The sequence below is a fragment of the Taeniopygia guttata genome, chromosome 1 (assembly GCF_048771995.1).
Source record: "Taeniopygia guttata chromosome 1, bTaeGut7.mat, whole genome shotgun sequence".
NCBI lineage: Eukaryota > Metazoa > Chordata > Aves > Passeriformes > Estrildidae > Taeniopygia > Taeniopygia guttata.
Window position 1 is genome coordinate 91,176,452 of NC_133024.1, and position 15,672 is coordinate 91,192,123.

The 15,672-nt window shown below is 38.9% G+C and overlaps 1 protein-coding gene across 11 annotated transcripts in view; it reads right to left on the minus strand.

Annotated features, from left to right (window-relative positions):
• The window catches only part of ARHGEF7 (Rho guanine nucleotide exchange factor 7), a 116,078-nt gene that overhangs the window by 62,190 nt on the left and 38,216 nt on the right, over nt 1–15,672 (minus strand). For 6 of the 11 annotated variants that reach the window (XR_005981286.2, XR_012057449.1, XR_012057458.1 and 3 more), the window contains exons 3-5: nt 7,624–7,708; nt 5,065–5,195; nt 2,466–2,667 (exon numbers count right to left, since the gene is read on the minus strand). Coding sequence is in view for 8 of the 11 variants with exons in the window: in XM_030280091.4 (XP_030135951.1) it covers nt 2,466–2,667; nt 5,065–5,195; nt 7,624–7,708 (418 nt within the window). In the remaining 3 variants the exon portion in view is untranslated. The other 5 variants (XM_072933559.1, XM_072933548.1, XM_072933553.1 and 2 more) reach the window with 5 other exon arrangements.

The following is a 15,672-nucleotide window of genomic DNA, read 5'->3' on the forward strand; positions in this document are numbered from 1 at the left end:
GCAAAATTTAGTTGAGACTAGAAATGCTCATAAGCAGTTTCATGGAAACAAGCAATAAAATAAAAGACACAGTGCAGCAAAATTACAACAATGGACTTCAAGTAAGAAGAATTCAGTAAACTTAAAAATATGGACAAAAAGAAGTCCCACTAGTAACAACATAAGCAGAATTGGCTCACGGGAATGATAATTCCTTTAAAAGTCACTGGCATGTCAAAGAACAGAAAAAGTGAATGCAAACTGACATAGAACAAATATAACAAACATATACACTGACCACAAACACACAAAAAGAAGCAAAAGTAAGCAGGAGAAGTCATGTCACCATTTAAAATACAACTACAATGGTCATAAGGACAGTAGTAACAAAGCAGGCTACAGCATACATACATACATGAAGGGTAAAGCTAATCTGCAACTCCACAGTTACTAACACACTAAGAAGCTCTTGTTATCATGCTTCCTTCTACCACCCTCCATCCTCCTCATAAAGAAGTCAACTTCAGGCTACTCAAACATATACCTACAAATGCAGAAAAGCAGCTTAAAATTACTATTTTGATAAATTACACAATAGCTATTGTGCTGATTTGATAATAAGAGAACTAGCTATATCCATATCTGAAACCAGAGAGCACAAGTGAAGTTCCATAAAGTACTGGAAAAAGACAAACACAGTAATTTTAAAATGGAGGAGGAAAACAGAAAAAGCTAGTGAGCTACCACTCAGTCATTTCAACTTTGTAATACTCAACGAACTAAGCTTCCTGAGCAGAGAAAAGCATGGGCACAAGCAGAAGAAACTTCCACAGAGGAAACTGAGCATATGAGATAGCAGTCCAAGAACGCAAGAAGTCTTGCAGAAGCCAGAAGGGATGAACTGTTGTAGCAGAGAGAATACACCTATAAAGTGGAGGGAAAAGGACTTGGGAGAAAATTCTTCTGAGGGCAAGAAGTGAAAGTAAAAACCATGCCAGCCCCAGGGATCAGACAGGGTTGCAAGGAGTCACAAGTATCAGACTGCAGTGGGTACTAACCTTGGCACTACAGGTTGTCTCTTCCTACTTAGAAGGGTTACTTCACCCAAGTGTTCTTAATAAAACAAGAATCACTTAATTCCAGTTAGTGACAACTTCTGGTTCTTGCATGTTCACTGTTAAAGCATTTCTATTCTGGAGCTTAATTATCTACCCAGATTCCAGGAGTCAGAAGAGGTCAAAACTGATGAAATCCAAACAAAATCTCTGCAGCAATGATTTAAATGAATAGCAATGAGACAAGAGGGTTATCATGAGTGATGCTAAAACACTACAAACAAAAAACAGGCTTCAAGAATGGTTTCTCAGGATAAGCTGCATCTGAGAGATCTCTAAAGAACATTAAAGCCAAGTCGTACATTGTGACTATGTCTGGGAGAAGCTGGTTGAAAAGGGCAATGAAGCTGCAGATCTCAGACTAGCAGCAACAGACTGGAGATAGTAAATCAAGGAAGAAAATAAGAGGATGCAACCAAAGGAGAAAAGGTTAAGTTTTACAATGGACTTTTGCTACCACAACCTCACTGCAATCAGGCATCTGAATAGCTGCTTCATAATGGGGGAGAAGGAAAAAACAAAAAAAGCCATGCCCAAGACTTTAGCACAGCCCCAAAGATGTGTGTTTTCACTGGAGCTGTCACAAAGGAAACAGTGGTAAAGCCTTCCAGAGACCCTGGGTAATTTTATCCTACCAGGCTTATCCCTAATCTCTGAAAATAAGCCAAGACAAGGAAAGACATGGGGTAAAAAAAGGAAATAAAGGAGACAGAGATATTATGTCACCCACAGCAATGTCCTAGTGGATTAAAAAGGAATGTTACTTCTGATATTCAGAAGACATTTACAGAAGGCACTTTGCATAAAGTTCAAAATAAAACTTCAGCAGAAGGATGAAGCCTGTATGAAGAAAAGCTGAAGGCACATGAACAAGAAAGAAAAAGAAAAATCACAAATACATTCACTTTCAAAGGTAGATCTTGATAGAATTGGGTTTCCTTCCTGCAGCTGTTTACTTCTAAGTAATGGGATGTACTGACTAAATTTTTGTTAGGTTTGGGTGGTTTTTTTCTGGTGTTTTTGTTTTCTTTTTAGGAAATCTCTCACTATATAAACCAAAAGCACCAATTCAAAGTCTGTCAGCATCTGAGTCAAAATCCCATATTCTAGGAATTCAGACCAAGGAAGTGAGCCAAGCAAACAGAAAGGGGAGTTTTCTGCACACTTACTGCTAATTCAGAAGCCATCCCACACTGTGAACTGGGGTGGGGAAGTGCAAGTTCCCAAGCATTATTCATTGCTGTGAATGACGTTCAGTAAATAAAATCAAGCTTAAACAAAAAACATTAAAAGTTTTAATAAATCAAACAACCATCAACCTCGACCAAAAGAAAGAATTGCTGCAAATATGCTCTCCCCTTCAAAACTCACCATTTGATTTGATTTCTCGTACGTAGTTACTTGGAAACCACCCTGTTTTTCCATTCAAGGTTCCTTCCCACCAGCCTCCTTCTTCCACTCTTGTAACATGAATAATATCACCTTTTGAAAAAGAAAGTTCATCTTCATTTGTCTGTTGAAAATTAAATTTGGCTCTCACCACCAACTGATGGTTGCCGTTATCTGTCATGTCCTAGTAAGAGAAAACAAAGAATAAAATGATCATTAGAGACTTGAACAATGAGAAAAACAGAAATGTCCATAATAGAAATAGTTTCCTCCACACACAACAGTCTCCACACATTTTTACTCAAAAGCCTTTATAAGGAGCAATTTAGCATTTCCAGTATTTCTGTCATTTTTAATCTACAGATTTTTATCAGGCATGGGAGTATATATTTTACTTTTTACAGCCCCTCCAAATCAGAAGGGGTTAACAGCTAAAATGAGAATAATTATTGCTCTCACAAAAAAACCACATACATTTTCTATAACTAGCATAAATTGAAACTGACTTTGACAACAACAAAGAACCAAATGCTCCACATTAGAGAGTTTTTTCCTAAAATTCTCTGTGCTGCAAGGAGGGAGAAACTGAGTTTGGTTTAATTTAATTTTGGATATATCAAGGTTTTGCAGCTCAAAACCTTTTCCTTTTCTTTTTTACTGATCAGGTTGGTGGCTTCCACAGCTGAAGGTACAAGTCTCCATGGCCTGCCAATGAAGGAGTGTTCTTTCACAAAACCTATGAAAGAGTTATGCAATTTACCTTGAATAAGTACTCCCAAATTATTTCTCTGAAGGTCAGCAAAGCTGGAAGCCTGCAGCAGTCAGACTTGCAGCTGTCCATATACACTGTGCATGTATGCTCATCCCCTACCATGGATGCGAACGCAGACTATCATTCTGTCCTAACATCTGAATGATCTTAAAAGTAACTAACAAGCCTTTCAAATGAATGATTTTCAAATTCAGGATTTTGTCTCTAGATGCCAATTTTGGGTATCTGCCCCATGCAAGTATCTCATGAGAGTCTGGGCTAACTTTTATGCTAAAAAAGTGCAATACTTTGACAACTTCAAAAACATCGTACTGGAACTGAGAGAATAGCACTACAAATCATGTTTGTCTCTATCATAACCAAGAATTGGTATCAGTACAGCTAAAAACATAGCCTAGTGATAAAATGACTGTGTAAGCACTACTAGTCAGCTATCCAGGCAAAAGAATTTCACTTACATATGGCCTGCATAACTGAGGTGATGAAAAGACTGCATGCTGTCACTAGGATCTTACATGTCAGCTTAATTCATAACCCCAGCAATCATGTTATTGTATCACAACTCAATATGACTTTCATCAGAGTTAGCAGCTGAGAAGCTTCAGGAAAATGAAGGCAAACAACTTTGAAAACATGCAGAAAGTCCCAAGATAGTGTAAGTCCCAGTGCTTGACAATTAGATCAGCACATTTTCAAACAAGTGCCTCTGCCTTAGTTTTCTGCTTGTACATTATGTGCTTTCATCCTTTCTGCTCAACAAGAGAGAACGTTTTGGTTTAGTTAACAGTAAAAAGCCACAAAACAAGCAGAAACATTGCATAGTAAGATCAGCTACAAACCTATGCTCTGCCAATTTGGCTTTCCAGCAGAGGAAATGAGTACAAACTTGGTGAGAACGGTTCCAAACAGATCATCTACACCAATAAAACCAAAGTAGCAATTTCCTGGGTTTGGCCACTAGATCTTTTTCCCTCCTTCTAGCACTTCTCTGCTCTAACTTTGCACAGAGCAACTCAGACCACCAAAGTGATAGAAACACTGAAAACATCAATTACTTCAGTGATCCAGCTAACAGCCAGTCCCACCAACTGCTGCAAAACTGAGTGGGCTGTGAACAGCAGAACAAGAGCTCGAATTAGTGGCCAAGGCAAAAACTTCCACAGGCTCTGCTACTAGATAAAACACATTATACCACACATAAGAAAGCCACAGATATAGCAGCTTTCATTAGGGTTCTGAACCCTCCTTGCAAACCTTCAGTGACTAAAAGTACATTTTATCACAATTTCCATGAGGTATGCAACCCTGAATTCAGCTGTACTATAAAACAATATCCTATACAACTCTGTTACCCAAAGGCAAGTTGAAGGATCAACCTTGAAAAAGAACAGAAAACAGGAACAACTACCACTACTATCAAAATTAAAAGTATCACCTTCACAGAGGTTTGAATAATTTTCAATCACCAGCTCTAAACTCAGATTAAAAATTAGATTTTTATCTTTGGAAAAGCAAGTCCTTACACTGAGAAGAAAAACAAAAATCCAGGAAGATACTGTCTATGCAGACAACAAGGAGCACTAAAGGGGGAAAAAATAGTTTGAAGTTCATAAAAAGCTGCATGTATTTTGAAATATCATATAAAAAGCTACAAAAACAAACTCACAGGCTAAAAATACAGGACTGAAAGAGAAGAAACAGTTGCTTTGCTACACCATAATTTACTTACAAAGCTCATTAAAAAAAAAGGGGGGAAGAAAGGGGGAAAAAATACCACGCCACAGCATATTTCATTCTTCCAGAACTTACCAAACTCCGATACTGTCCCTGAAAGAGTTTTGAAGTTCTACTGTGTGAAGACTGGGATCCCAAAGAATCAAAGGACTTTATCCGATGAGATGAGGGACGTGCACATACAGAGTCACTGCCCAGCCCAATGTCTGTATGAGGGTGGGGGAAAAAAGTAAATATTAGAATTTTAACAATCTGCATCTATAACTTCTGTTTATCTCTGTAAAATTCACGTGCTTAAAGCAGACATGATGTATCTGCAGTTACTCAGTAATTTAAGATTTAAAAAATGATAGCAATAAATAATCTAAAATCATGAGACATCGACAATTTCTTCCCCACACAGACAAGAAAACAACTTGGTCTGTTTAGAGAGAGGAGGATTAGGGTTGTATTTCTCTATTCCTAGTCACTACCAGTCTATTTAAAGGTAATTAACCAGCATCATTTTAGCTAGTAGCCAAGAATTTTGACTGCATAAAACTTGCTTGAAGTGAAGCCAGCTACATCTGTTTCTTAGCTCTTCCCACAGCCCCTCATCTCCTCCTCAATTAAAACATTCCTTCCACTGTCTTTTTTCCTACATTCCTTTGCCTCATCCTGGGTTTTTTTTTAGTTTTTTTTGCCAACTAAGCTATTTTTTCTTCTTTGAAGGGAGAACTAGGAACAGAAGAAAGGAAAATGCTGCTTCTCAAGTAAACAACACCCTCCCAAAACATCTCCCCTTTTCCACTGGTGTCTCCTCTGAGAAGCACACCCATGTGATATGTTTGCCTGAAGGGCTGTGTGCCATCAGGGGCTGCTGGGGTCCCTTGTGGATCGAGAGGCACCGAGGGAGCAGCAGGACAGGGCTCATCCCACCATCCCAGCCAGGAGTAGGGCACCAGGGCAGCCTCAGCCCTGGACACTGGGATGGCACCTCCCCAGGATGGGATGTTCCCAGCCAACAAGAAGGGGGGTGTCCTGTGGCTTAGTGAGCCACAGCCAGCCAGGTGCTGAACCAAAAGCAGCTCCCAAGAGCCAGGTCCAGTGCTGGCTGCAGCCTCCTTCCTTGATCCCACCACTCCAGAGATTGATACTTTGATGGAGTGAAAACCCACAGAAGTCCTTCATCAGTAATCATACCCATTGTTGTAGGAAGGCCTATCTCAGAAGAACCTGTGTATGCCTGAAATTCTTGCAGAACCACATGAGGATCTGAAATCTATCTTCTAATACTAGAGCAGAGATACACAGTCTAAAATGCCTGCTACACAATCACCCAGTTAATGAAAACTTTTTGGAAGAACAAGAAGGTTTATGCTTGCTCCTAGGAATGAGACAACACCACAGTTTGCACATGGTTTTGATTTTTGGTTTCCATACCAGCACCCCAAGCCTCCACCATGAAAGGGATCAGCCCAGGTCTCATCTAACCAATGTGGCTCATTGAAATAGGAATTGATCCATAGATACATGGACAAAACAGGCACACTTTTTATCCACTTCAACAATGGCAAAGGCAGCAATGGCCAGTGTACAGCAGTTTTAAAGGTGCACTGCACTGGTTTGCATTTGCACTTACACTTGAGATGAGAGGCAGTATCTTCAACTGGTCTAAACAGCTTCAAAGAAGTCAATGGTATTACTCCATGCTGATTCATTAAAACTAAGATTTGGTTGCAAAACTTAATTTTAAGGGGTGCTTTCTAATGCAAAGGGAAAAAAATAAGCAACCAAAACCACAAAGTCTCTCATTAAACAGATGAGAGATTATAAATGTGACAAGATACTTATCTCACTAGTATTGAATGATTAAATTACACATCACTGACTTTTCTATCACCTTCCTTTTCTTCCTCACACAAAAACTGACACATATGGTTCTGTTTTAGACTCTCTCTCAGATTCTGACCTGGTGACCAGTACTGAAACTTGCTGCTGATGGTGAAAAAGGAAGAAACCAAAAGGGCCAATGTTAACATTTCTTGACTGTCCCAGGGTCCAGCTGGCATAATTTAGCACAGCCTAACCCTACAATGATGGATGGACATCCCTCACCTGTCTGTTATTTCTACAGCTCTCTCTCCTCCCACTAAAGAACCTGAGGTGAGTGGTTCATGACTTCTAGCTGGTAAATGAATGAAATGTGGCTTGAGGGATCAAAGATATTGGCTATCCTTTTGTTATTGGCAAGAAAGGATAGCACTGGGAAATGTAGGCGGGAAGGGCAAAAATGTTGCCAAGCTGTTCAAATAGGAGAATGACAGAATGGAGCAAAAGTCAACTTTCCTAGTTCAAACTTGGAGGAAAAAAAAAAGAAAACCTAAAAAACAGGCCTTTCTGAAAAACATAATTTTTCTAAATTGCTTGCCAACTTAAAGGCTTATGCTTAGCTCTACCACAAAGCTTTCTTCTGCAGAAGACATGACTAGAGAACCCAGAGCCACTGCAAAGTTTTAAAAACATGAACTTCAAAAAGCTCATTTAAAATGCTGTATATGTTCACTTCATCATGGGTACAACATAGATATAAATATGCACTGAAGCAAAGTGAAAGTAGCAGTAAGCCAGCACAAGACAGAGCAGTCTACTTACCTGCAGTCACTTTATTTAAAGCCACAAGAGAGCTAAGAACTTTGCTGAAATTCTGTCCCTGATACAGGTCATTTGCATCAAAAGTCTGAAAAAGAACCAAAAAACAAGTAGTTAAGTCATAGAAACAAGTCTTCCACCTTGTACATACAACCCACAACTGTAGAAACTATTGCATGATCGAAGTATCAATCTTTTAGTGGTTGTTATGAAAAAGTAAAACTGGGGGGCCCGGGGGGGTTCTCCTCAAAAAATTAAAAACCCCAACAAACTATGACACTTTTAAATGGAAGGATAATAGCAACAAATAGCAACACCTGCATTTGAAAAAAAAACTGAAGAACTGAGAAAGTAAAAATATCAAGTATCATTTAAGTTACAAGAATGTTGAATAAAACAAGTATCAGAAGTTTTCCTAAGACATTTTGGCCAAAAAAAAAAAAGGTACTGGGTACCATTACTCTTGGCATACTCTTCTTTTTCTGTAGCAGTGCACAGGCATTGTACCTGATTTTTTATAATGTACTTTGAAAATAACTACAAATACTTTAAGAAGTATTACAACCTACATGCTATCTCATTACAAGACACAGAGCAAAGCAGCATTCCTGAATATTAATGAATTTTAAAAATAATTAAATTGCTGGACAGATTAGATCAAGGATGAGGTTTGGGAAGAGGACAGATGAAAGGAGAGGTTAATTTTATTTTTATTTTTTAACTGTGGTAAGGCGATCCAAACCTTGAATTATCTTGCACAAAACACTCCAGCAACTTTCAAGCACTGGGTGATGACATTACACATCTGGATTTTTTAGGGAAAAGAGGACATTTTTTAAAAAAAGGAAAAAACCCACAAACCAATATTTGCCCGAGGTAATGGAAACACTCATCCAAAGCCTCATGAAAAAAGCTCTTGCATAGGTTGAAAGAACTCACAGAACTCCTTTGTACAAGACTAAAAAGCTGACAGTAAAAGACAGCTGCTGCAGTTCTTCCAACTGATTTAAGAAACAGAAAGATATTTAGTTTTCTGCAATGAAGCAGTTTTTATCTAAAATGTCAACAAAAACCAGTTCACTTTTCTGACAACAGAGCCATCCCACAGACACTATCAGAAAATCCTTACCCCAGAAAACAGCCTTCACAGACAGGAGAGGAAAAACTCATAATCCCAGGGGAGAAGCGAGAAAGGAACAAAGAAAGGCTAGTTTAACCCAAGAGAAGCAAAAGTGTTAACAAAAGCTATGAAAGTAATCACAGAAGGGGCTGCCAGACCAGTTCTGACCGGTGATGCAGTATCACAGGAAAGGTAGAACAGATTTAGGAAACATTTAATGACTGTGTTAGTAAAAAAAAAAAAAAAAAAAAAAATTAAAAAACACCAGCCAAACAAAAACCCAACAACAAACTCCCAATGCAGCCACAGTATTTGAGGTACCTGCACACATTCACATGCTCATTTCTCCCCCCTCACACTGAGGATCATCTCTGGTCCCAGAAAGCAGCAGTTCTAGCTGGGCTGTACAGGTGCCAACCTGTACAGGTGCCTCAAGCTTGAGAAGCATTTACACAGCTCAGAAAAGCAATGCCACACAACACACACAGCATCAAGCAGTCAGAACCACACTGCAGTATACTCCAAGCAGTTATTGCTCACATAAATTAAGTCAAATACCTACTTCAACAAGTTTCTTTGGACTACAGATAATTTAAAAAGACTTATCTTGGTTATTTGAAGCTGTAAGGACTAAGGAGAGGCATCAGGGAATGGCCTAGATGTGAATTTTGTAAGGCATTTCCTCAAACACAAGGAATATTAAAATACTGTGTACACAAAAAAAGCATTAAGGAGAAAAAAATAGTCTGATTTAACAAACAGACATGATGGATTTTATTAACAGCATAATTTATAAAGTCAAAACCAGGCTGGAGATCAGCTTAACCACTGCTCAAATTACGGAAAAAAATTAAGCTGCTATGGAACAAAAAAGTATTAAGAGTGTGAAATTTCCATTATCACTACATGCATATTGTGGTAGTTTTTAAAAAAACTTGAAGTGTAAGTAAACTTGAAGTGTGAACAGAAACACAAAAGCCTAGCCCTGATCCTAAAAAAATGAAATACACAGGACAGGTGCTCATGCAGAAACCAGAACTGGATCAGAAAGGGACAACAAGGGAGAAAGAATGACTAAGAAAGGGAACATTTAAAACAAAGCTTAAAAATTATAGCTTAAACTTACCTTAAACAACCTTAAAACAACCTTAAACCTTAAAACAACCAAACCCTAAATCAATTTTAAGCTCACCTTCATTCTGGATTCTGATAGAGCCAAGAGCTCTCCACAGTCAGGCTAACTTGAGAACAAAAGGTTGAGAGGAAGCCTCATTTCCTGCTACACTCAGACTATAGGGGATACCAAGAACAATTTGATTGGATCATCCCAACACGTACAGTGCCATAAAAAACCTGTATCCAGGACATGCATCCAGTCTGCTCCACAGGAAACAGCACAATGGGAGGATGCAAGAAACATTTGCTTCCTTGTGATTTTGCATGAAGCAATCCTGACAGGAAGCCACCCTTAGCAGCTCCTGGCCAGTATGTTCAGCAGCTGCCTACAATAAAAGGGGAGGGGGACACGATACCCCTCCAGAGGGGTCTTCTTCTAACATAGCAAATGTTTAAGAAATAACTAACCTACAGAGGTAAAAGGTGAGGGAAATAACATCAGTGTTCTAAAGTTTTAAGGATAATTCTTGATTATAAAATCATTATATCCAAAAAAAAACCCAAACAACAAAAACAAGCAACCAAACCTAAAAACCAAAGAAATACACAACCGACAAAAAAAAAAAAAAAGAACCCCCCCCCCCCACCCAAAGGAAAAAAAAAAACCCTGCCAACCATTTACACCCTTCTTCCATCTTAGTGGAGGTTTGCTTATTTCACAATATATCTAAAAATTTTGACAAGTAAGAAAACAGTCTACTCCAGGTTTTCAAGGGAAGTCTAACTTGCATGTGGCCTGTAATCTTTATTCTGGTAATTATGGTAATGTAGAACTGACTCTCAAAATTTATCTTGATGTTAAAAAGAGTAACTTCTCATTCAATGACACTGGATGAGAAACAACCCTCCTCTACCATACAGCACTCCCAATTCTTCAACTGCAAAAATCAAAGCTGGATTTTGAGATCCAAATATTACGCCAAACTATTTTTATAACATAATATATTACCAAAAAATAATGTCTGCATACTAAATTACTTCTATAATACTGGCATAACCCACTTTTCTAATCACAGCAGAAGCACAACATGAATTCAAAGCTGCACATCCTTACAACTCTGTAAACCTAAAACCACAAACACTTAGAAAGGTATTACTTTGCTAATCTTAAGATTTGTCTTTTGAATAGTATGCAACATGTATATATAGATATTAAACAAAGCTTTACGGAAAGAAAATATTTCCAATCTGTCCTAGACTTCCAGGCAAACAAAATTCATAACTCTGTAAGACTCTACCTGTGACAAAATTCACCCTCTTGTTCACTCAATCCTTACTTTCCACCAAGAGTCAGATTAAACATTAGTAGGAATACAAGAATAAAACCATCATAAATCAGACCAGATGAGGACCCAGCTAACCCAAACCTTTTGACCAAACTATTTAACTATGCCTTTGTTTTTAAATACCACAGAATTGCCTACATACACATATGCCTTATGTAAGCATTAAGATGAGAGCAGGAGAATGGGGTGATGCTCACAGTTTGTCTTCCCAAGTCACCACTAGGAGTGATGTAGCCTGGCTCTCCTGGAGATTGCTGAACATCTATCTGCCTGCCCATGGGAAGTAATTCACTCCTTGTTCTGCTTTGCTGGCATGCACTGCTTCAGCTGTAGGCATTACTCTGCCTTTATCCCAACCAAGAGTTTTCTCTCACCTTTACCCTTCCAAATCTCCCCAAAACCCCACCAGGGCAGAGTGAGAGTGAGGCTGCCTGGGGCTGCACCTCAACAACACCCCAATGGATGCCATGTTCTAAAGGCAGACCAGATCAGGCTGGCAGTGATCTACAAACTACACCATCAGTAACACTCTAGAGCACTCTGGCACTTTTGGTCCCTGACTGCCAAGGCCTGCCAATTGCCAAGCCTCACTCACAGATCCTGGCTTCCCTTTCCATACACCACACTAATTCCAAACACACAAGCCTTACTTCTCACAAATATATATGCATTTTTTGCCCCCAGGTTTCAACTGGCTAAATACTTTATTGATAACAATTTTATGACCTCTTCCAGGTCATTAATGAAATGCTACATAATGTGGTCGAGTAGCAACCGCAACAAAAGTCCTACAGCAAGATATACAGTGGATGTACATCTTGTCAGTTCCATTTGGAATTATAATGAAGTTGATTAATAAGCCAGTTTTTTTAACTCACTTCATGACAGCCATTTTCACTTTTCCATCACTGACATTTCTCCAACACCAAACAATGCCTTAGAGATTCATTTTATCCACATACTCGCTGTTCAACCACCACATTTACCCTCTGTTTTTAAAAAATATTAAACTCTGCATGGATCTGCTCAAACGCCGCAACATTCAAAATTACCTGAATGTAACATTAGGGCCATTTTAAGTTATCTAAACCACTAACCCCTAGTGGATGGAGACTTCTCATCTAATAGCAATAAGAAAATAAAACTAATGTAACAATGCTTATCCCTCGTGTCCCTGCAACAACCAGTACCTACTGAAAGACAAAAAAACTACCAGAGAACTTGATGAAAGAAAAATGAAATGAGAAAAAGCTGAAAATATATCTGGTGAGAGCAGACTACAGCATGCAGTAAGCCTGCAGAAAGATTCTTCTCTTCAAATTAGTCAATTTCAAGGCCTCATGTAACCTTCATACTATTTTATTTCCCCCTTCTAAACCTTAAAGTCAGAATCTAGTTATGGAGGAAGTACTCTTAAAGTAAAGGGACTTCACCTGATAAAGCAAGGTCTACAACTGGAGACAGGAAAAAAAAATCAGGGGTAGGTCAGTCAAACTTGGGCCTGACACACCTCAACACTTTCTTCAACTATGTCTTCTACAAATCTTAACTTGCTTGTATCCTTAAACCAGCAGAGCATCAGTAAGGTTGTATCTAAAAGTCACAGCAAGAAAGATTCATATACTGGTTAAGAGTAAAATAGAAATGTTTTTCCTCACTAAACTACTGCCTTGAATATACACAGGTACAGTATTCCCAGTGAGTATTAACACTTAAATCATCTGACAAAAATAGGTGACAGCTCTCTTTACAGTCCTGCATCACCAACTGCAGCAGCTGAGGAGCAGCCCAGGCATCTGTGCAGCACAGACAGGGCAGCTGCTGCTAACCTCACCAGCCAGCCCCAAAATAAGCTGTAAGCCCCGGGCTGTGTGTACTAAACCAGCAGGACACTTTCCAGCTCCGTTTTGCAGCCTCAGGCCCCTCGTGCAAAAGATTAGGAGAACATTGGCTCGCTCACCCGGAGGAAATGAAAGGAAATGAGCAGGGTGGCTTGACAAAGCACAGCGTGACACCACAACGTGTCGCTCCACCTGTTCCTACTGCACACACTGCAGTGTTCTCGGCCAGGGCAGCGTGAATAAAGAAGTGGTAGGGGAAAAAAAGCAACTAATGTTTAGAAACAGGTGACTGCAAAAAAGCACTAGGAATCCCAACACTTGTTTGTTGTGCCACCACCCCCAGTGCAGCACAAATCCTTGGAGCAGCTGGAAAAAGGACGCCACGGAGGCCATCCGCAGTTCACCTTCCAGTGATGACATCTAATACACCCAAGCTGAAAAAAAGTTTGCTTGTAGGTAAGCCCACAAGCAAATCACAGATTTGTTCATTTATTCTCACATTAGGTCAGCTCTAAGTGGTGCTGCAGCTATTATGCAGCAGCTGCTGCTCGAGCTGTGCATTATCATCTGAAAGCTGCAGCAGTACAAGGAGAGATAAGAAACGCCGGGAACTATGACAACTGAGAGGAAAGGAAGGGGTGAGGGGAGAAGAGATGATTACAAATGTTCTGGAAATCTCTGTGAAGCATACTGTTGCCCAAATGTAGCACTGTATAGCACAAAAGAAAGCTAAAAAAAAATGTAAATTCTCTTTCAAAAATTAAGAGTAAGATAAAAGGAAAGGTTTGAAAATAATTGGAAGAACAGCCCTGTAGTACATGATTTCTGTGCCATTTGGTAACATGTCACAAGGGAATCATCAGTGGAAAAGAATAAATAAAACTTAAGAGGTGGTCTGGAATAAATTTTTCTGCTCACACAAACCTGTTCCTCAAAAGTAATAACTTAACTATACTAAAACACCACATCACCTAGAAAGCTTTAATTCCTGCAACTAGTAATACTTTTAAGATATATCATGTTATCTACAAAAACAAGCAGAACCAGCAGTAAAAATGTATATGGAAGTTTGTAGTGTCTGTGTGCACATCTGCTGGTGCATGCATCCAGACACACATTTAAAACACAAATCCAAAGAGGACAAAGGTTAAAAAACCTGTTTTAGAATCCTAAAAGCTTTCCAGCTCCAAGAAATTTTGCCAGAACCCAGACACATCAAAGCACTAAGGATTCTACAGAGCATTAATTTCAAATACTAAACATCTCACCTAAGAAAGTGCTTCAAAGTAAACTTCTCACATACACAACCTATTTTTCATCAACACAAGCAAAATACCATTTAAAAAAAAGAAACACAAAGAAATGCTATGCTTCCTTTTGGAGAGGAACTGTACAATTTCTTAAGCTTTCCAAATCTGTTTTTAGAATGCAACACTGCAAGTCAGTATTCTCAAATGAATTCTTTTGTAAGACGTCATAGAATTTAGTATTTTTGAGCATAAACACCAACTTCTTTGCTAGTAGTAGCAAAGCAAGATGTAATTTTAAAAGCATAAATAGAAAGATTAGCATTGCCTACACTTCTGTAAATCAGAAAACATAAGAACAAGCCTAGTCCAAATTTCCACCTGCACAGCAAAACAAACTACATTTATTACACCTTCACCCTAAAACACTTCCAAATTGCTTTGTAGGTTTTGGTTTATAGATGATATCACAAAGTGATAATCTCAGCTGACATAGAGAAAGTCAGTAGCACATGGTATTAATACACAATTGAATAACATGGCTTAAGGAGGCTCACCCTCCTGGAACTACGGGCAAAAAAAAAATTGTTGGAATTAAATTACCAAAGAAAATTTGATCAGGACACTGAAGCTGAGACGTCTCAGTTCTTGCCAATGTAACAGGTTACACCTACATGCTTGGCTGAAATAGCAATTGCATAAGCACCTTCTAGTGCCAATGAAGAGAGGCACCTCAACAGAAACAGAAAAATAGGCCAGAAAATTGGCCAGAAACATACCCTAAGAAATTCAGGTTATTCAGCCAGCAAAACCCATCTCTTCCTGGTATACACAGACAACCATGTAAGCTAGTCTCCTAAAATAAATCAGGAAACACAGACGTGAAAATGCAGGCCAAAATGCAAAGGGAATACTGTGGCCAATAAGAAGACACACAGCACTAACAAAAAGAAAAAACAAGTATACATTCAGAAATACAGACAGCTCTGCTATCAAGCAGAGGAAGCAGTCAGTGATAAAAATGGTGAAACTTCATTTTCACTAGTAACTGCACAAGGCAGACACTGCCAGTACATCTTATAAACAAGAACATGGTTAGTTATTTTCTTGGAGAAGACCACATGAGCAAGGTAAAGGATTTTCCCAAATGAAATAGACTGTAGAGAAGGAAAGCAGCTTCTAGGTCTTCCTACTCTCCCCCCAACCCTACCCATCACAAGAACAAAGCTAACAACTACTCCAGGACTGTGATGCTGATTCTGAGAGCAGACATATCTACTTCATGAAACCAGTGTCCTCTTGTATGAATAGTCCATTAAAGATCAATGATGCATGAGAAAGCCTGTGAAGTCAGTTTTCAGGGCTGCCTACAAGCCAGATTC